This window comes from Sinohyriopsis cumingii, unplaced genomic scaffold (assembly GCF_028554795.1).
Source record: "Sinohyriopsis cumingii isolate HCF-2022 unplaced genomic scaffold, ASM2855479v2 utg001397l, whole genome shotgun sequence".
Lineage (NCBI taxonomy): Eukaryota > Metazoa > Mollusca > Bivalvia > Unionida > Unionidae > Sinohyriopsis > Sinohyriopsis cumingii.
This window is the reverse complement of record NW_028315993.1, coordinates 4594081-4617928: the sequence shown is the minus strand read 5'-3', so window position 1 is coordinate 4617928 and position 23848 is coordinate 4594081. Positions and strand designations below refer to the sequence as shown.

At 40.0% G+C, this 23848-nt stretch overlaps 1 protein-coding gene across 1 annotated transcript in view; it reads right to left on the bottom strand.

Moving 5' to 3' along the window:
* Positions 1-1505: 1505 nt before the first annotated feature.
* The window catches only part of LOC149772563 (thyroid hormone receptor beta-A-like), a 56357-nt gene continuing 34014 nt past the window's right edge, over positions 1506-23848 (bottom strand). The window contains exons 6-7 of the mRNA XM_089947650.1: positions 4491-4749; positions 1506-2819 (exon numbers count right to left, since the gene is read on the bottom strand). Coding sequence (XP_089803776.1) covers positions 2566-2819; positions 4491-4749 — 513 coding nt within the window. The 3' untranslated portion in view covers positions 1506-2565. The remainder of the gene's footprint in view (positions 2820-4490; positions 4750-23848) is intronic.

Below are 23848 nucleotides of genomic sequence, written 5' to 3'. Positions count from 1 at the left end.
CAGTATATCCTTCCGACAAAACGAGTTCATATTTTCCCACACAAATGCAATAACCTTGTTATTATATGCTCATTTTTTTTAATTCTGAATAACGTTTAATTATATAAACAAAATACACTACAAGAAACAACGTAAATCAATGAATGCCGTATTCCAAACTAAATGCACAAGTGCAGCTTTGTCATTACTCAATGATATCATTATTAATGCGCACATAACTCCGCCCAGATATACTTGAACTTTGTCGCGCGCTCGACATAACTTTCGAAAGAAAATGGCGTGTCTAGTTAAAATTGAAATTTGCAGTCATATTGTGAATGAATGCGCATTGCAACTGTCCCATTTGATATGGAATGAATATATTTTGGTATTTTGTTTCGATTCGACGAAAGTTTGTGATTTTGAACTGGATTCATCTGTGCAAATTATACATGAAATACATCGTATTGAAGTGGCGCGGGAGAAGCGTGTTTACGTCTGCAAATGTGTCTGTTTCTGTCATTGAATGTTTGAAATCATAACGTGGGGAAAAATATTAAGTCTTTCAATTGCAATTATCAAAAAGACGATATGGAATTTAATGCTTATTTCATTTTGAGTACAGTAAGGAGGATGCAACTGCACTTTTCTAAATTACAGCACAATTTCGAAATGTGTAATTCAGATTGAAGACCTATGACATGGCTCATGTAATTCGGTTTGCAGAATTAAGAAAAAACATTGAGGAAATTCAAGATGTAAAACTAAGTTTATTTTATTTTGCCATTCTTACCACCAGATAGAGAAGACAGTATATGTCTTGTCACATGTATGTTATTTGTAAGGACCTCATGCTCGGTCTTTTATATAATGTAGCTAGCCTAAATCCGTAACATTGTATCAACGCGGAATGTGCTAAAACTGCTTGGTTTTATTGCAATCCACGAAACATGTTTTAGTTCATTCAGAAACAAATTTACACAACCACAGCGTAAAGAGCCTCTTACGCGAGTGCATATGTTTTTTTTTACAAATCAAAAGTGCGTCTGCTTCATTGTTTGTTTACAATAGAAATTAGTTCCTTTTTTCACGTGAATGCTATATGTGTATTGTCGCGCGCTTTCAGTATCGGGGAATATTTAACGATTCTGACAATGCAAAGTTAACGGGGAAAAAATGAGCATATAATAAAAATCAATATTGTATGCCACAATATAAATCGATATTGTATGCCACAAAATAAATCAATATTGTACGCCACTATATAAATCAATTGTGTAAGCCACAACATAAATCAAGATTGTACGTCACAATATAAGTCAATATTGTACGCCGCAATATAAATCAATATTATCTGCAACTATATAAATTAATATTGTATGCCACAATTTAAATCAATATTGTGCGCCACTAGATAAATCAATATTGTACGCCACTATATAAAACCTAAGATAATTCAGAATAATAGAAACATTTGTAATTTACCATTTTAGGAATGAATACTAAAATACTTAGGGATGCCTGGCCCACGTAGTAAAGTGTGGACCAGGCAGCGTTTGTAGTAATGTATGGGCCAGGCAACGTATCTTATAAAGTGTGGGCAAGGCAGCGTATCTAGTCAAAAGTGGGCCAGACCGCGTATCTAAAAGTCGATGCCAAGCAGTGTATGGGGTAAAAAAAAATGGACAGACGTTCTTACCATGGGCATCTGCAGAAACTTTGGGGGAGTGGCGAGGGTTAGAGGTGGGGCAAAACCGAAATCAATTGGAATCTAAACTACCCCATCCTCATGCGAACGCCCATAGGTGTAGGTTTCACTTGGTGTAATTAGTGTGAGATTTACATTTTTATCGTAACTCTACCAATTTTCCAGTTTAGGTGTAATTAAATGATACGGTATAACATGTTCCGCCTCAAGAGTGTACGACTTTCACCGAGGAGTTCCATTCAAATTCAAGGTTATAAATTGGATGTTCGCAGCAGTTTATGAATTAGATTGTATATTCAACAAAATCAAACGACCTCACCGCAGGTGGTAATTTCATGGATCATAAACTTATAAACTTAATAACTTAAAGCCCAGTTTATCGGAGTGATGCGTCCACCTGTAAAACCTGGAAATTGTCGAATGAAGGTGGATGTGAGTAGTATATATACCTGCATTAGTTGAAAATGGTCGCTACACTATGCATAAATGGAAAATGGTCACTACACTGCATTAGTGGAAAATGAATGATCACTACACTGTATGCACTCTGTATACTGCTAAAAGCATTTTGATTATGCCCACCTTTTTATCATTTTATCTGTACTTTTATCTGCAGACGTTTAAAACCATAAATTACACTGACCAGCAATATGAAGAGAAATCAAACAATACCTTCACAGCGGTACAACCATTGATGTGGAAATGTCTTGTAGATTATGTCCTATATGAAATGGGAAGAAAAAAAAAAAACATTTGTAGCAATTTTTCACGCAGCTCATCTTGAAACGTCCAAGCACGAAATAATTCCTTTATTCACGAGTCTCTTCCAAACAATGAACATGGCTGAAGCACATATGAAATGGATATTCCTTCTTTGGTCATAACTGAACATGTCCTTCGTTGAATACCTCAAACAACAATGGCGGGATTTCTCCAGAATTATCCAACCGAATACAAAGCACGCGCTCCGCATGTCGTGTGCTTATAGTACGTAAGTCCGTGACCTTCATGAGGATTTTGGCCCAATGCACTGGCTGGTCGGGTCTCTTGCATGCAATGTAACGTTTGTAAGCACCCAAAACTGAATCCTGAAGCCTTTCGACAGCTTCTGGGTCTTTTAGACCAGAACGATCTGAAACACGTGATGAAAGAATGTAAGATCAGATATAAAGTATTGAAAAGCCATTAAACATCAGATATAGTATCAATGAAAATAGGCAAAATGAGGGACATGATTTAAAAATATAAACAGCTAGAGATACAAGATCTAGTTCTATACCAGAAACCTTGCTAAAAAAGAAGAAAAATAATGTAACAAAATTATTTTGTCTTTGGTAATACATCATCGTTACTGCTCACCTTGTATACGAAGATTCCACAAGATACAGTGCAATGAGTGTATTAACACATCTAGAAACAACCTTACCAACCAGAAAGTTATAACAAAGCAACCTCTATTCAGAGATCTAGAAATAACCTTACCAACCAAAGTTATAACAAAGCAACCTCTATTCAGAGATCTAGAAATAACCTTACCAACCACAAAGTTATAACACAACAACCTCCATTCAGAGATCTAGAAATAACCTTACCAACCACAAAGTTATAACACAACAACCTCCATTCAGAGATCTAGAAATAACCTTAACAACTACAAAATTCTAACACAACAACCTCCATTCAGACATCTAGAAATAACCTTACCAACCACAAAGTTATAACACAACAACCTCCATTCAGAGATCTAGAAATAACCTTACCAACCACAAAGTTATAACACAACAACCTCCATTCAGAGATCTAGAAATAACCTTAACAACTACAAAATTCTAACACAACAACCTCCATTCAGACATCTAGAAATAACCTTACCAACCACAAAGTTATAACACAACAACCTCCATTCAGAGATCTAGAAATAACCTTAACAACTACAAAATTCTAACACAACAACCTCCATTCTGACATCTAGAAATAACCTTACCAACCACAAAGTTATAACAAAGCAACCTCTGTTCAGAGATCTAGAAATAACCTTAACAACTACAAAATTCTAACACAACAACCTCCATTCAGACATCTAGAAATAACCTTACCAACCACAAAGTTATAACAAAGCAACCTCTATTCAGAGATCTAGAAACAACCATACCAACTACAAAATTCTAACAAAACAACCTTCATTCAGACATCAAGAAATAGCATACCAATCGCAACGTTATTCAAACCAATCGCCATTCATACATCTAGAAATAACCTTACCAACTGCAATGTTCTAACAAAACAATCTCCATTCAGACATCTAGAAATAACCTTAGCAACCGCAAAATTGTAACAAAACAATCTCCATTCAAACATCAAGAAATAACCTGACTATCGCAACGTTCTAACAAACCAATCGCCATTCAGACATCTAGAAATAACATTACCAACCGAAACGTTCTGTGAAAACAATCTTCATTCGGTCATTTAGAAATAACCTTGCCAATCGCAACGTTCTATCAAAACAATCTGCATTCAGACATCTAGAAATAGCCTTACCAACCGCAATGTTCTAACAAAACAATCTCCATTCAGATATTTGGAAATAACCTTAGCAACCGCAAAGTTCTAACAAAACGACATCCATTCAGACATCGATCTGCATAGTTTTAAAAAAAAAACTCCCACTCGCCACTAAAGGATGGATAAAACCGGAAAAGAAAGGACATACATAAAGTGTCACAGCACATGCACAAAAGACAGATATACAGATAGATAGATAGATAGATAGATAGATAGATAGATAGATAGATAGATTTACCCGATTGCATTAATAAAACAGCCGCAAGAAGAGCAATTTCTGTTTTGTCCAGTTTGAGTTTGGAAAGACCAACTGCAAAATCGAATATTGGCTCCACCAGAACACCCAGCTTCCCTTGCCTGATCTGTGACTTATGAAGCTGCATGCCGTTGTAAAGGGTCAGTGTTTCCGTTTCCGGGTCATATCTACACGAGGCACGCAGACACATGATTTCCATACAACAGGATTTAAGGAGTAAAATTTGGTCATCAACATTCAGCTGAAAGGAAGAAAAACTATGTTATAAATTCTTGACTACAGCCAATGCCATGCTTTATGCTGTAAACTGTATACGGCTTACTAGCTTTTTGAGGTATCGCTCAACTTAAGTTATTAGATCATATAAGCACTGACTTCTTAAAAGTCCTTTCAAAACTTTAACCAAACATTGGAACATGCGCATTGTCATGTCGTATTATCATGACACGCATTTCGTTGTATTATCATGACACATTTCCATGTAGTATTTATTAGGACACACATTTCCATGTCGTATTATGGTGAAACAAATTTCCATATCGTATTATCATGACACACATTTCTATGTCGTATTCTTATGACATACATTTATATGTCCTATTGTTATTAAACAAATTTCCAAGTCGTATTGTTATGACATACATTTATATATCGTATTGTTAAGGAATACATTTCCATGTGTTGTTATGACATACATTTCCATGCCTTATTGTTATGACACACATGACCATGTATTATCATGACACACATTTCCGTATCGTATTGTCATGACACACATGACCATGTATTGTCATGACACATGTCCATATCGTATTGTCATGACACACTTGATCATGTATTATTATGACATACATTTCTACGTCCTATTGTCATGACACACATGACCATGTATTATCATTACACACATTTATATGTTGTATTATCATGACACACAATTCCATGTCGTATAGTTTCTAATTATAATAAGGTAAAGATCACTACGCACAATCGGCGCTAATTATACATCTGTTATCTCAAGACTTACTATAGAAATTTGGACATATCCATACACCAACTAGTTGGCGGATATGCATTTATATTAAGAATCGAACAAAATAGTTCCAGGCACTTGCCCCCTTTGCTGTAATTCACATGATGACATGCCAAAACCAATGCAATGCAAGATCTAATTGAAATTTCAACAAACTAAAAAAAAATCATATTAATTGTCTTGTAAACTCGTGTATACTTACTACACTACATATCATCAACACTTAGTATAAATACTGCACGTCATCTGCATAATCATGTGCGTGTGACGTCACTACTTCATCATGTATCAAAGAATTGTATGTATGATTACTGCACGTCATCTGCATAATTATGGGAGTGAGACTTGACTTATATCTGATATGATTATATATACAACTGCGAATACAACTAGTGCAGATGATTCAGAATACTTTTAGTTAAAAAAGACCGTGTTCTACGGTTTGTATAAGATGTGTGTCTCCAACGGTCTGTATTAGATGTGTGTGTTCTACGGTCTGTATTAGATGCGTGTGTGTTATACGGTCTGTATTAGATGGGTGAGTTCTACGGTCTGTATTAGATGCATGTGTCATATGGTCTGTATTATATGTGTGTGTTCTACTGTGTGTGTTCTACGGTCTGTATTAGATGTGTGTGTTCTACTGTGTGTGTTCTACGGTCTGTATTAGATGTGTGTGTTCTACTTTTAGTGACACATATCCATTTTCTACTGCTTATGATAAATGTATGAGTTCTACGGTCTGTATTAGATATATGCGTTCTACAGTTGGTGACAAATGCCAGTTTACTACTGTTTGTGATAAATGTATGTGTTCTACTGTCAATATGAGATGCATGTGTTCTACTGCAAGTGGCCAATATCCGTTTTATAATGTTTGTGATAAATGTCTGTGTTCTACTGTCAGTTACACATTGTTCTAATTTAGAAATAAATGTCCGTTTTTAATTATTAGAGATATATGTCCGCATTCTATTGTTGATGATAAATGTCCACTTTCTACTGTTTGCAACAAATGTCTGTGAACTATCGTTGGAGACAAACCTGTGTCTTTGCTGTTAGTGATAAATGTCCGTGTTATGTTGTTAGTGATAAATGTCCGTGTTCTATAGTTAGTGATAAATGTCCGTGTTCTATAGTTAGTGATAAATGTCCGTGTTCTATAGTTAGTGATAAATGTCCATGTTCTATAGTTAGTGATAAATGTCCGTGTTTATAGTTAGTGATAAATGTCCGTGTTCTATAGTCAGTGATAAATGTCCGTGTTCTATAGTTAGTGATAAATGTCCGTGTTCTATAGTTAGTGATAAATGTCCATGTTCTATAGTTAGTGATAAATGTCCGTGTTCTATAGTTAAGTGATAAATGTCCATGTTCTATAGTTAGTGATAAATGTCCGTGTTCTATAGTTAGTGATAAATGTCCATGTTCTATAGTTGGTGATAAATGTCCGTGTTCTATAGTTAGTGATAAATGTCCGTGTTCTATAGTTAAGTGATAAATGTCCGTGTTCTGTTGTTAGTGATAAATGTCCGTGTTCTATTGTTAATGATAAATGTCCGTGTTCTATAGTTAGTGATAAATGTCCATGTTCTATAGTTGGTGATAAATGTCCGTGTTCTATAGTTAAGTGATAAATGTCCATGTTCTATAGTTAGTGATAAATGTCCGTGTTCTATAGTTAAGTGATAAATGTCCGTGTTCTGTTGTTAGTGATAAATGTCCGTGTTCTATTGTTAGTGATAAATGTCCGTGTTCTATAGTTGGTGATAAATGTCCATGTTCTATAGTTAGAGATAAATGTCCGTGTTCTATAGTTAGTGATAAATGTCCGTGTTCTATAGTTAGAGATAAATGTCCATGGTTAGGATTAGAGACCAACGTCCGTGTCCTGCTGTTAGAAATAAACGTCCGTGGTGTCTTACTGTTTGAATTAAACGTCCGTGTGCTAATGTTAGAAATCAACGCCTGTGTCCTACTGTTAGAAATAATCGTATGTGTTAGACTGTTAGAAATAAACATCCGTGTTCTACTGTTAGAAACTAAACGCCTGTGTTCTATTGTTTTTGATAACTATGTGTTCTTTTGTTGCAGATAAATCTGTTTGATATTAGTTGTGATTAATATCCTTCCTAACCTTTAGATATAGAAAGTCTCCTATTATTAAAAATGTTTCCACTCTAAGCTCACTTACTAAGTAACAGAAAGAAGCAAGACCAACAAGTGTTGTAAAATTTAACAAACAATTAACAACGTTTTATGAAAGTCCAAAATAGTTTCCGTAGAAAATTCAAAATAACAAATGAACTGGTCCGCTAAGAACCGTGACGTTTTTAAGATGGCGTCGTCCTGAACTCCTTTTTGAATCATTCACAACAGTTCCGGAATAGTTTTAATGTCCAAATAATGAGCACTTTCTATTTCCACTGAACAGTTGAAACACTTGGGTTTTCCTTTTTAATAATGTCTGAGTACAATATCATATACGTCTGCATATTTACAACTGGAACATGGAGAATTGACTCCAAAATAAGACTGAATCAGATTGCTTAATTTCCTCCTCATGTACACCGTGTCTTACGACTATATTTCACAATATACCCCCAGGCGATGGATCTTTTTACCTCAAAAACGCCTATTCCTGTGACGTATACCAACCAATGGGAAGTCATTGACTTTTTCTTGAACAGTTCAGAAAACCCACCAGGCAATGAGAAATTAATCCAAAGGCGCCATTAAATCGTATTATTGAGATTATTATTAGCAATTGTCAACACATACGTCAGCATCTATTTATAGTTCCTGTTTAATTTTAGTAGTTTTCAACACATACGTCAGCATCCATTTCTATATCCTGCTTAATTTTCCGCTCTTAACAGACTCGGGTCACGCAGACAAAATCTAACTAAAAGTATTCTGTACAATTTAGAACCATGAATAAAAATTACAAAAATTAAATAAAATAGTATACTATGAGTTACAAAAATATAGATATAAATAACATAGATAAATGTGTTCACTGTTAAAGATTGACATGTCTTCTGCTTTTTGTGCTAAATATCCGTTTTCTACAGTTTGTGATAAAAGTCTGTATTATACTCTTTGTAATAAATGTCCGTGTTATACTGATAGTGAAACATTTATTTGTTCTACTGTCAGTTATAAATTAAATGTTTCGTAGTTGTATGTGTGTGTGATTTGTATTTTTAACGTAGTTTTAACATTTTTTTAGTCATATCGATATGATGTCTGCAGAGTGACAGTTTATGCCTCAGACATGTAGCATCATGTCCCACCCAGTCACATTATCCTGACACCAAGCCGACCAGTCCTAACACTAACTCTTAATGCTGAGCGCCTAGCGAGGCAGCTGTAAGTACCATTTGTGTAAGTCTTTGGTATGACTCCGACGAGGGTCGAACCCACGACCTCCCGCGTCCGAGACGGACGCTCTCACCACTAGGACACCGGAGCGGTTGTAGTTGTATATTTCGAACTAAAATTCCCGAGAAAACGACCTTCTAGCACGTGAAAATAAATCTCATCCAAAACATCTCATTTGTTTAAAAGCATTGCATTATGCTCATTTTCATATAAATAGCATATAGTCATGGAAACTAAACACAGTCTGTAGCCATGGTCAATTACGGTATTACTTTTCTTAACCCTGTGCTTAACATGTGCGCTATTTAGCACGGGCATTTTTATTTTTTATTTTTTTATTTTTAGATTTGTCTATTTTTTACCGACACAGCAAAAGTTAACTGGTCTTTTCAGTCATCCTTATTCCGTCATAAGTTTATCAACTGTGTTAATGTCAAGGCCTCATAATGTCAAGGCCTCAGTTTTCTTCTCTGACAATTGTCTGACCACTTGCGGTTTAATACATATAATGTATAACGGCCCGGTAAATAGACTATCTACCGGGTTTTTAAGAAAAGAATTTCTGTTGGAAAACCAAACTTTGGACGATATTTGCATCCAGGGGCCTCAACTCTTCTCAACGAGGATGTTGAATGCTGGGTTTGGGTTAGAATGAGGATGTTGAATGCTGGGTTAGGCTTAGAATGAGGATGTTGAATGCTGGGTTTGGGTTAGAATGAGGATGTTGAATGCTGTGTTAGGCTTAGAATGAGGATGTTGAATGCTGGGTTAGGCTTAGAATGAGGTTGTTAAATGCTGGGTTTGGGTTAGAATGAGGATGTTGAATGCTGGGTTTGGGTTAGAATGAGGTTGTTAAATGCTGGGTTTGGGTTAGAATGAGGATGTTGAATGCTGGGTTTGGGTTAGGGTTAGTATACTGCATACTGAATAAAGCGACAGGGCAGTTAAACATCATTCCACATGTAATTATAACTTTAGTTTTGTTACACTGTTCATACATGGGTCGGTGGTTCTTCCCTGGGTTTTCCAGGGTTCTTCCTCCACTAGTTACACTGGCCGCCATGTATAGCCTATCTTGTGCTGAAAAATGGCGTTAAACCCTAGAACAACAACAAAAAAACTGTTCATATACATAACACACTTGAAAAACATTTTTGTTCGCATTAAATAATTCACTTATTACTTGTGGTACTAAAGGAAAAATAAATGCTATTGCCCTCTCCGGTCCAACCCCATCCCACCCACCTGACGTATTTATTTTGATTATTTACATCAGTCTAGAGGTAACTGATAAATATCTCTCGATTTACATTAAGGCCCGAGTTTGATATTCCTATAAATAAAGTTTCTTACAATTTGTCTTGTGCTTTTTACCTTTACTGATGGACATCTTTAAAAGTGTTTTACAAAGCACAAATAACACACATAGTTGCAGCTGCCATATAAAAAATCAAGAAAATAATGGTACGTGGTGTTTGTCTCTGGCAGATAATTACTGATGCCCTTTTCCATTATAACTCAAACTGTTACAGTTGTTTTCGGCTCAATTGCTCTCAAGAAAAAAAAAATGAAAGATTGAAACGTCTTCACGGATTGGTCAAGATTCGTACACATTTTCGCGCCAACATGCAGTAATAAATAATTACCTATTAAAAGTCAAGCTAAGGTCAGTTGGTCATCTGTCCCTTTCTCTCTTATACTAGTAGTATACAGTAATTATCTGATATACAAACATCTGAACTGTATTGTAATGCGGAAGGAAAACATAACTTTATTAAACCTAATCATCACATACTGCATGTGTCTAACAGTGTCAAAAGACGGACCCAGAATTTTCTTGCGCGATGAAACAAAGAAATGTAATCCTGAGCTCATGTAAGTCGGGTGGTCTTTATTCACGCGATTCCGGAGTGCTCGGAGTGGTGGAATGTTAATTAGAGGGTTAACCTTGAACGTAATCGTCGGCATTTGACGAGAGATGTCATTAGCACATCTCCGATCCTTGCCAAGGCAGACTGCCTACAGGGGCTCGTGTCGTTACTTACAATTTAAGAATCATGCATGTACATATGATATTTATTATATTAGTACATGTAGAACAGCCTACCTGCCAGCAAGCTGGCGTTTATGAAACATATTTCAACATTAAATCGTGTCAAGCACATGTCGAATTAATGACCAGATTATTGATGACAACGTTTGCATTAAAATCTCTTATTTAAAATATTTAAGTTTTCTGCGTTGTTTTTTTTTTTTTTCCCTTTCTTTTTTTCGCTTGTGGGGAGAGAGAATCTAAAGAAGAGAATTGGTAATCAAAGATCATTCAGCTTACCCTCAAAATATTCAGATTCCAATAGTTCTCACGATTCCTGTACAAATTATGTGAAACCTCATAAATCGTATGGTATGACAATTTACAGGAGCGCGTGGTGGCAAGATCAGAAAGAGAAAATACAATCGCGTCAACTGCTATCAATCACAGGTGGAAAGATGCCTGTAATGCGTAGTTACACATTCCTAGAAAACATCATCGCATAATATTCCTCGTACATCAAATGGAATTTGGGAACTCATAAATACCCCTAATTCAAGATAACTCGGGTCTTAATAGCATAAAAACTGAGGAATCATCAGGGTTACGCCACCAACCACCCGTTGTCAAGCAAGTAAATATTATTTAACTTATGCAAGACCCCATTCCTTCCCACTTTTCTTACACACCCTTTTTTATTAGTAAATGAATAAAAAAAAAATCTTTTGGACCGAGGTTAATCTAGGGAGTAAGACGGACAGACGGATGAACATACTTATGTACGTCGATGTGATTGATGGGTTACTTCCCTTAAGGCAGGCTAAACTGGAGCGTTGGCCAATCTGAAGAAATGCTTGATTTGATTTCTTACATAATAGCGTGCTGGGTGCTAAGCTTGCAACCTGTAAACTAATGATCTGACACCCCGACTAGTTTAGCATACTGTATGCATACATTCAGTAGGTGACAACTTGACGAGCGTTGAACTAATGGTTAATACTGATTTGGCAATTTTGTCAGTTACGTTTAAGAAAAGGTAAATAACACACACACAACGTTCTTAGCTTTGTACTTTCCCTTGAAAAGCATATATGTAAGTAGTGAAGGGGGGCACCCTACGGACAATGGGAATTAGCATTACAGGGACCCCTGGGTCACTCTACGGACAAGGGAAATTTAACATGGAGAAAAATCGTGGGTCACTCTACGGACAAGGGGAATTAACATGGAGAAAATCGTGGGTCACTCTACGGACAAGGGGAATTTAACATGGCAATAAATCGTGGGTCACTCTACGGACAAGGGGAATTTAACATGGGATTTTTTTTTTAAAAATTTTTTTAAATTTAAATTTAAATTTAGGCAATTCAAAGACTATCTCTTTTCGAGAAATATGGCTGGCCCTGAAAAGGGCCTTTGGGTTTTATGTTAATGTATTCATTAACATAAATGGCACCGCATTGGTCTTCTTCTTGTTCTTAGGCTACGTCTCACTGTTGGTCCGTACATCAGCACTCTTTTCAGGCATCCTTGTCTTTCGACGTAGATCCTACGTATCCACAGGCTGGTGTTGGTCCTGTGGACAACGGTCCACTTCGATCGGACATACATGAGCAAGTCTGTCCGAAACATCATGGAAGACACAAGGGTGGATGACTCAACTGTAGTCCACATCTTGAAGCGACGAGAACAGGTGAATCAATGCAGTCAACGGCGCTTATTTATAGGCGGAGGAAGGATTGAAACGGATTGAGTTCATTTACCAATCCGAACACGCGTTACAGAATTCAGTCAGCTCGCATCCAATCCGAAGAGACCAGTCTGTGACGTCACGTAGTCTATTTAGATTCGCTAGCGCTTGTGTGCAGTCAATCTATGCGACAGTGATTCAACATGACGGAAACTCAGAAAACGATCCATTGGGGTGCACCAGCAGGGGAGACTGCCCAAGGGAACTCGGACTTACTTTCAGAAGAGGTGAATTGGGATTTTGTGGATTTTCTCTCCTCGCAAGAATTTGTTCCGGAACCTTCGTTACCTTCTTCATTACCGCAAGTGGAGAATTTTAGACAGAGACAGAAAGAAGAATTGGAGAAATTTATACAACGACAAAAGGAAGCGGAACAGGCTTTTCTCCTACAGCAACAGCAACAAGAAGAAGAGGTAAGAAAAAAACAACAGCAACAACAGCAAGAAGAAGTAGTAGCAAAGAAACAAGAGGGTGAAAATCAAACGGCTACGGTACTGTTGGACATTTTAGCGGAGTTAAGAAGTCTGAAACAAATGTATCAGACTTCTTTATCACGACCGAAGAGAATACGACCTTCCCGAGCCAAACATGTCAACCCTGTGACTAAGCCTACCTTACCACCCTTAGTGATTTCAACCCAATCATTATCATCATCAACATTACGCAGTCCAGAAGTAGGCCTTGGCCGTGGCAAAGGCTTAAGGCAGTTAAAATTGATTGCTTAAACTCACCCCTACACCATGAAGAAAAAAGGCCCTTTTCAGGGCCACCCACATTTCTCGAAAAGAAATACAATTTCAATTTGCCAATAACTCAAAAAAAAAAAACCTCACCCATGTTACCCTTTTAGTACGTGTCTGTGTATGAGTGCGTGAGTGTAGCTTCTTATTTTAAAATCACAACTCAAAGACACTTACCTTATATCATTCATTTATTCTTTTCTCCATTTTTTACAATCCAATTCACAATTTATAACACAACACTTTAATGAAAAGTTCATTAATTTCTTCTTTTCTCCTTGTTTAGTCTCTCTGTTTTTTGAATTTCTTCACCGTCACACTCTTTTCCTCTTCTTCTTCCTCCTCGCTTTCTTCCCTTCTTCTTTTTTTCTCCTGTTTCTTTTTCTTCACCTGTCTTCTTTCTTCCTCAGAAGAATCCCTCTCTTCCTCTGAAGAATCCCTCTCTTCTTCTGAAGAATTCCTCTTTTCTTCTGACTCCTCTTGTTTCTTTTTTGGGCAATCTGGAGACCAATGTCCTTTTTCTTTACAATAATAACAGGTATCTTGACTTTTGTCTTTTTTATCCCCTGTTTTTTTTCTTTTTTGACGGTCTGGACACTCTGAAGACCAATGCCCTTTCTTCTGACAGATATAGCAAGTATCTTGACTTTTATCTCTAAAGGAAGGAGAGTAGTCCGTAGGCTGGTCTGAAGAGAATTTTCTAATGACCCCTCGCAAAGCTCTGACGAAACGTTCCATCTGGTCAGTCTCTTCCATCGTTGTGCTTGGTTTGAGAGTGAAATGAATAGTGAAAGGACAAGACACACACCCTTTTATATACGCTGGTTTGCTATGACTATAAAGTAGTTTATGGTGTTTGAACTTGAGTCATTTGACTTTTTGCTTTCAAGATGAAACGATCCCATTCATTCGAGAAGAAAGAAGAAGAAAGTAAGAGGCAGAAACGTGATCTATCGCCTCGTACCAGGGCTGAAATCTTGGCACAAATTCATGCCAGTGATTTTGAAGAGGACATGAGTGAACCAGAATCAGAACCCTCTAAACCAAGTTCACCACCCTTAGTCAACCCTGAAAAGTACTATTCCATTCGAGAGACGGAAAAGCGCTCCTCTAGAAAATTTAGAACCACGGCTTACAAATACACGGTGAAGTTTAAAGATTTCAAGGCTGAAGTGCCGTTAGAGAAAGCAGAAGGGTTCATCACCGAGGTGTGGGATTCTTTGCTCACTTCACTCAAGCAGCAATGTCAACCCAAAGAAGACGATCGCTTGAGACTTTCCATACAACACGACGGTTTGAAATCCCCTGTTTGGATCGAGTTTAGCACCCCTGCAGAATTGACTGCTTCCAAAGTCATGGACAAGATTCAACACGTACAACAATCTAACGATCAGTTTGACATCACCGATGGTAAAGCCACACTGGACATGACCCACGTCTCTCCTCCTCAAGGGTCAGGACGCAAAAAGATGTTATTGGTGGACGACCTTCGCAACACCAAAACGAGTCTCGTCCGAATTAACAACCCTCATGACCAGATGTGTTTAGCCCGTGCCATCGTGGTGGGACGAACCTATGCCAACAAGAACGACACGGTAGAATGGAAAAGAACCTGGGACACTATTCAACGTTCCGACCGAGCCAAACAACGAAACGAAGCAGAACTCCTGTTACAACAAGCCGGACTGCCCAAAGACACACCCTGTGGCATTCCTGAGATGCAAAAATTGCAAGATGCCCTAGCTCCACGCTACACCTTGAAAGTGCACCCTCAAGAAGTGCGCGGACCTCTGTTGTTTCGAGGCCAAGACTTTAAGGACGGAAAATACATTCACCTTTATCATCACGATGACCATTTCGATACCATTACCAGTATCACTGGATTCCTGAGATATGTTTATTATTGTGAGAAATGTGACCATGGTTATAATAATCGAGAGCAACACAAACATTGTGGATCGAAATGCCGAGGATGTTTGGCCTCTCCACCCTGTCTGAGCGAAGAACCAGTGCCTTGTTCCACTTGTCTGCGCACGTTTGTCAGCCCTAAATGTTACCAACAACATTTGAAGACGCAAGGTTCACAGCAGAAATGTGCTTGTCAACTGCTGAGATTGTGCTCTACGTGTGAACAAGTCATACGTACCAATAATACCAAGGCACACGTATGTTCAGGAAAGAAAAAATGTCACATTTGTCACCACATCGTGGACTTGGAACACCAATGTTACGTGCAAAAATACCAACCCCCACCAGAGAAAGAGGACGGTCACAAGAAGAAAGGCAATTTCATCTTTTTCGATTTCGAATGCATGCAAGAGACTGGCATTCACATTCCTAATTTCTGCGTGGCTCATCGAGCGTGCGAGAAGTGTATTCAAGAACCTATCTTCAGTCATTGCCCTCACTGCAGCAAGATTCCTGGAGGGCGTGAAAAAATCTTTCGGGGACCAAACACGTTAGCCGATTTTGCCCAATGGGTCTTAGACCCCGTCGACAAGACGTGGAGCCAAGAGGACATCGAACGTTACGGAGATTGTCATCGTCATGCCACGGTGATGGCTCACAATTTCTCCGGATACGATGGACAGTTTCTTTTGAGGTACTATACGGAACAAGGCACCGAACGTCCTAAAGTGACTTTGAACGGGGCCAAAATCATTTTCATGCAAGTGGGACAAGTACAGTTTAAAGATTCGATGAGCTATTTGGCCATGCCTTTGAGTCGAATGCCTAAAACGTTTGGAATGACAGAAATGGCTAAAGGGTACTTTCCACACTTTTTCAATACGGAAGCCAATCAACACGCCGTTCTACCCCATTTACCTGAGGCTCACTATTACGACCCCGACAACATGCGTACCGAACAACGAGAAGCTTTCTACGCTTGGTACCAGGCTCACGCCTCGGACCCCTTCGACTTTCAGGAAGAAATGTTAAAGTATTGTCGTTCCGACGTGGACATTTTACGACGTTGCTGTGGAAAATTTCGAGAACTGTTCATGGAACACGGAGGGGTCGATCCTTTGAAAGAAGCTTGCACCATTGCCAAAGCGTGTTCCTTAGTGTATCGACAACGATTCATGCCTGAAAAGACCGTGGCTGTCATCAGTCCTCAAACGACCCACTTTGTCAAACGTCAATACTCGGTCAAAGCCCTACGTTGGTTACATTACTTGTGCGACAAGGAAGACAAGTGGATTCAGCATGCCCGCAACGGAGGGGGTGAAAAGACCATCGGAACGTATTCGGTCGATGGCTGGGACTTAGAAAACCCCAAGATCGTGTACGAGTTTAACGGTTGCTTATTTCACGGATGTCCCGTCTGTTACCCTGACCGTGGCACTAAAAATCAGTTTTTGCAACGAACCATGGAAGACTTGTACCAGGACACTTGTCAGCGACGCCTAAAGTTAGAACAGCAAGGATACCAAGTGGTGGAAATGTGGGAACACGAGTACGATCACCGTATGAAAACCGATCCCAAGTTTAAACGTGCCGTGGAAAGTTACCAGTTCGTGGACCCGCTGAATCCGAGGGATAGTTTGTACGGAGGAAGGACCAATGCCACCTGTTTGCTGTACCAAGCCGACGAAGAGAAAGGAGAAGAAATCAAATACTTGGACGTGTGTTCGCTGTATCCCTACGTGTGCAAATATTGTCGCTTTCCCGTAGGGCACCCGCAATTGCTGACGGAACACATCGACCTGAAAAACATTCGACAATACGAAGGCTTGATCAAGTGCAAAGTTTTGCCTCCCACGAACCTATACCATCCCGTCTTACCTCACCATTGTCAAGGCAAACTGATGTTTCCCTTGTGCCGTACTTGTGCCGAAACGTGCAACCAAGACCAGCCTTGTCAGCACAGCCAGGAAGAACGGGCCTTGACGGGAACCTGGGTCAGCGTGGAATTGTTCAAAGCTCTGGACATGGGATACCAACTGTTAGAAGTGTACGAAATTTGCCACTTTCCCAAGACACAACAGTATCGCAAGGGTGACCCCAGTCAGAAAGGCATTTTCGCTGACTACGTGGATGCCTTTTTGAAACTGAAGCAAGAAGCTAGCGGCTATCCTTCCTGGTGTCACACTCCCGAAGACCAAATAAAATTCAAAGAGAAATATTACGAACAAGAAGGTATCACTTTAGACCACATCGAGAAAAACGAAGGCAGGCGATCGTTTGCCAAAGTGATGTTAAATTGCTTGTGGGGTAAAATGGCACAACGACCGTGTTTACCCAAGACGGAATATTTGACAGAACCTTCCCGCTACTTCCAGATGATTCACGACAAAACCAAATACATGAAACACGTGGACGTCGTTCGAGAGAATTTGATCTTGGTCAATTACGAAGAAGATCTGGACTTTGTACAAGACGACCCTTTTGGAAATGTCATCATTGCGGCTTACGTGACAGCCCATGCTCGCTTAAAATTGTACGAAGCTTTAGAACTGTTAGAAGAACGCGTCCTGTACTTTGACACGGACAGTTGCATCTACATCCATCACCCGATTCAACATCACCCTAGCATCGAAGGAGACCGTTTAGGAGCCTGGACAGACGAGCATCCCGACGACAAGATTCTAAGTTTTGTCAGTGGCGGTCCCAAAAATTACGGCTACCAATACCGGGACAAACAAGGAGAAGTGCACACGACGTGCAAAGTGAAAGGACTGACTCTGAATTATCGTACCAGTCGAGTGGTCAACTTTGGGGTAATGAAAGAAGCCTTGCAATCGGGAGAGGATGGAAACTTTAAAGTGACCACCTATCAACCTAACAAGATTGTACGTTTACCCACTCACCACATCGTCAGTCGACCCTTGGAAAAAGTCTATCAAATTGTATACCAGAAGCGAGTTCGACTTCCCAATCATTTCACCTTACCGTATGGACACGTTGGTATAAAACATTGGTTGTAAGAGGATAGCCACCCACCAGAAAGATGACTTCGCCACAGCAAGAATCGAGTGAGAAACCCGATGAGAACTCCAAGTTCAAACCCTACCATTTTCCAGTCTTCTTACCTGACTATTGTGATTGTGCCCGTCGATTGGACACGTTTCAGAAATGGCCTACGGATAGGGAAGGATTACCTTCTTCGCATGTTTTAGCTAGAACAGGATTTGTCTACTTGGGACCTGAGTCAGGATTGGGATACGAGGTACAGTGTTTCGCTTGCGGACTGAAGTTACGAATGGATCTATGTATCTATAAAGATTCAGCTATTCTGGAGCATACTCGATGGTCTCCGAATTGCCCTTACCTTTCTATGGCCTTTCCATCCATCACACTACGGTACAATGTTGACGGTACCTTAGAGACGGTACCTTCCAGAACAGGACATAAAAAACGTAAAAAAGGAAAGATGTACAAGTTGGAGACTGCATTGAGACTAGTATAAAAAAGGGCTATGGTCAAGATCGATAGTTCATTGTGACTACCAAGACCGAGCGAACAAGATGAATACTTTGAAAAAGACATCGTTCCAGTTTGGGGATTGTAAAAAAGTTGTATCTTCCTCTAGTGTGACTAATACTGGATGGATAAGACCCATGCATTGCGACGGAAAATGTCCGGAAGGAAACTGCGATTGTCCATGTGGTTACCATTGTAATTGCGTAACGGAGTTTGCAGACGAGTGCGATTGTGAGCCTTGCGATGGGACCGATGCTGCACGTTGTGACCTGAGTGATGCCGTAAAGCATCATGGGAACTTTGTTTTCACTGCCCCTGTCATGGAAAGTGATGCTGTGCGTGTCAAACCTGAGGGATGCGAAAGCGATGCCGCTCGTCCTCTTAGACATTTTACCGGGTTTAAAGGGGAATGTTCACCTTCACGTCTACCCCCCTACGGATGTCATCCAGCCCTGAGCAAACTCCTGTTCATGTCACCCAACCCTTATCGAAACGAACCTGTGAAAGACGAATATTCGTTTCCTGTGCGTTTGTCGGAATACTGCGACTTTGAAAATCGTCTTCAATCGTTCAAAGGAAAATGGCCAAAGTATCTGGGAGGACCGACCCCCGAAGAATTAGCCAGAGCAGGATTTTTCTACTTGGGCGAAGGAGATAAAGTCAAGTGCTTCAGTTGCGGTGTGTCACTTCACCACTGGGAACCGCAAGATTCGGCCTACGTTGAACATGCTCGATGGTCACCGAATTGTCATTACTTACCCTTAGTGGGACCGAGACATTGAAGAAACTTTTTACCATAATCATCTGTTCATGGATACTTTACAAGAGAACATTCGTGCTTTGCCTGTGGAGTTGAGAGAACGCATTTATCGAGAACTGGTCAAAATACAAGTGAAACGTAAAGAACAATTGCATCCGATACGTCACCGGTGTTTGAACCACTGGTACCTTCAGGCTATACAAGGACTGATTCAATTGAAAGTGTTCCATTGGACAGACATTGATCAACGACCTCCTGGTTATAAAAAGGAATGGTTTGGTATTGACGATTCTATCTACTACATTGTAAACGTACTGCATCGAATTCCAGAGGAAGAGTTAACGAATTACCAACATCTTTCACACAATGTCAACTTGGTGAAAGAGGAAACTTCTGAACGAATTGTAATGTGTAGATTAGTGACTCAACGATTTAAATTCGACACTGAAGTGAAACCATGTTTGTGCAAAGAGTACATTTCTTGTGTCAGACCAAAGAGGATTTAGTATGACCTATTCATGGATACTTTACAAGAGAACATTCGTGCTTTGCCTGTGGAGTTGAGAGAACGCATTTACCGAGAGCTGGTCAAAATACAAGTGAAACGTAAAGAACAATTGCATCCGATACGTCACCAGATCTTTAACCACTGGTACTTGAATGGTATAAGAGAACTGATTCGTCAGAAATTCTTTCAATGGTCAGACATTGTTCAAAACTTTGAGGTCGCTAATGATCGACATGTTCATGATTATGGTTACTTCGAGATTCACCTAGTGCAACGCATTGAGGAAGACGAGTTAAAGGATTACCAACATTTGTTACATGGAATCTGCTTAGCGGAAGAGGAAACACCTAAACGAACTCTGACGTTTCGGTTACAGTATGCAAGATTTAGATTCCCTACTGGAGAACGAAGATCTCTGGCTAGAAAGTACGTGTATTGCATCCGAAAAAAAGAGAATATAAAAAGAGGCTGTCATGCCACGGTTTATGTCACATGTCATCCAACAGATTCCGTGGAAGGAACTCAATGACCATATTCAAACCGTGGATCATTACCATCAATTATTACAAGAACTATATCCATTCAATTTTGGACGACAAGTGGTGTGTGTCTTAGTGACTTGTTTTTTGGGATTTCGTTTACCAGCCGATTCTTTGTGGACTCTTTACGATCAGTACTTACCACCTCCATGGCCTTAAATGGTCACGAAAAACTCCTTTTGTTCAAAGCCTTGCGTTTTCATCTGGATACTTCTCGACCTCAACAGGAAAAAAAGATTCGTCAACTTTTAGCGACCCAAGACGTGTATGACGATGTGTGTGTAGCTTGTGACTTACACCCTCATTGGACAGATGTTCGTGATTGGAAAAAGGGGGGTTTTGAGGTTTGGACCCAAGAAGTGGCTCAGTATGCACAAGAGTTGTTCAAGGAAAAAAGTTACTTTTCAACCCGTGTTAGTGACGGTGCCAGAAGAACCCGTCACCGAGAACAACCACTCGCTTCAGGACAGGACTGTCATGGACATGCCTGAAAGGTCATTCCGGGAGGACACTTGTGTGACAATACCTCATGTAGAAACTGTAAGAACATTACACACTGTCCCTAGGACATCTTGGTTAACCAAAACATGTTGTACAGACACTTGTTTATATTTCACTTTGATCGCTTTGCTGTGTTTTATATTCCTGTACATCACTATTTGGGTTGTATTTATTTTTGTCTTTCGTATTCATGTTTGAAAAAAAACATTCAATAAACGTGTTCTGAAAAAGTATATAAACTCTTGTCTTGTTTGTTTTTCGTGTCACAAGTGACATTTCTCATACCATGGCTACCTCTGCTGTCTCTGCTCCCTCTTCCTCCACTGTCAAAGTCATCGACGAACACTTAGATCGTGCCAGTTGGGAGGCTTTGTATCTTCGCCATCCCTTTAACATGCTCATTGCTGGACCTAGCGGTTCAGGCAAAACCGAATTCGTCAAACGTTTGATCGAACATAAACATCATTTGATCGATCGACCCCCTCAACGGATCGTGTGGTGTTACAAAGAGTGGCAATCGGCGTACAACCTCTTGCGAGAAAGTCAAGGCGATTCCATCGTGTTTGTGGAAGGCATTCCTAAAGAAGACGATGGCATCGTCTCTGACTCCCGTCTAACCCATTTGGTCATTTTCGACGACATGTTAGGAGAAGACGAAGAAGAAATTAAATTGTGGTTCACGCGCAAAGGGCATCACCGTAATGCCAGTGTCGTTTACATCACCCAAAATTTGTTTCAACAAAGTAAAGCCCATCGCACCATCAGTCTCAATGCGCATTACGTGGTCTTGTTTAAAAGCCCTCGAGATAAATCGCAAGTGCAAGTCTTAGCCAAACAGTTAGGAACGCCTTGGCTGACTCAGGCGTACGACGATGCCACTCAAACGCCACACGCCTATTTACTCGTCGATTTGAAACCTACGACCCCCGAGGATTTGCGATTTCGTACCCACTTGTTTCACCACTGGTGCCAAGACGGAGGGCCTGTCCTGTACACGTCTCCGTCCTCGACTTCATTTCACTCCTCCCATGAAAAAAATCTATAAAAACCTCAGACCCTTTTTCGTCTTTCTCACACAGTGTGAACATGACGTCCCTTCAGTCGCATCTTCCCGTCAAATTGATTCGTGCCTTGTATGGCATCAGTCGAGAAAAAGATCCACAAACACGAGCCCGTGTCTTAGAAGCTAGTCTCAAAGAAGTCTTACGATGGTTCACGGTGACGGCACGTCAATTACTCCAAGGAATCATTCAGATTCCTCATCAAACCCAACGCTTTTTCGATCGAAACAAAGTCGCTTTGGTCCAACTGGCCGATCCCCGCATCGACACTCAAACCAAAAAACAAATCATTTTGAAACCTGGAGGGAGCGGTACTCTAGGAGGGGTCATCATTCGCTCACTCTTAAGATGGGATCCTAATGCCCCCAAAGTTATCCCTAAGACAAAAGTTCAACGAAACCCCAAGAAGAAAAAGAAAAAGACCAAGTCCCCAAGAAGAATAACTTCTCCAGTGGCAGGACCCTCCTCTTACCAGACACCACCACCATCACCCCGGAAAAAGAAAAGAAGCCCCCAGAAAAAGAAACAGAGAAAAAGTCCCCAGAAAAAGAAAAGTCCACAGAAGAAGAAGAAAACTAGTCGCAAGAGAGGCACTTCGGCCAGGACGCAACCTTACACTCGCAAGCCACGACCTGCCACAGCGTCTCCGGCAGCCTCACGTTTGTCCACTTCTCCGTTGATGTCACCAGGAACTGAAGAGTACTTGGAGACGTTGATTACACCAAGAACTTCTCCGTTGATGACCCCCAAAAGAACTTCCCCAGTGGCAGGACCTTCCAATTTAGCGGCAGTGGCTGCTGCTCACAAAGTACCTTCTCCCAAAATCAAAGTCCAAGAAAGATCGGGCATGTTACAAAGTTTACTGGATTTGTCCAAACAAGAACTGGCTCGATTTAGTCCGTTACGTACCCCTGCACGACGTGTCATGCCTGTCCTCAAACTGATAAAACGTAAAGACAATCAGTGGCGACGCGTTCCAGTATAAAAAGACCTGTAACCAAGTCGGGGTATCAGTGAACTTGTAAAAGATGTCACCTCCAAAAAGCCACAAAAGAAAGAGACAAAGGCAGACGCGTCATCCGACAAAGCGCTTAGCCAAGCATCGACGTTACCCTAAAAAAAGACACAGTCGTTCCAAGAAAAAGAGGCGCCAACAAAGGGGAGGATTCCTTGGCGATTTTCGGAAAAACATTGTTACCTTTATGACAAAGCGATAGTCCCAAAAAAGATAAAAGGGTGTGCGTTAAGTCATCGACGTTAGTGTCTGTTCGGTGAATGTCCCGGAACCCACAAGCAAAAAAATGTCACCCTCCAGAAAACCCCAAGGAAAAAAAAGGAAAGGACTGCCACCACGTTTAGCCAAACATGGGGACCTGTTATCTGTCCTGTCCAAAGCTTCTCCACCCCTACGAAAAAAACTCATTCAAACAGCCTCCAAAGAGGTCATCGATACCGTGTGCGAATGTTGTTTGAACGTTTTGAAAGGCACGATCCCTTTGTCCAAACACCAGAAACAATGCTTAGGCAAACATCGTCACGTTCTTCGGAAAATGGTTCAAAAGAAAATTCCCATTCGTCAAAAAAAGAAGATGTTGGTCCAACGTGGAGGCA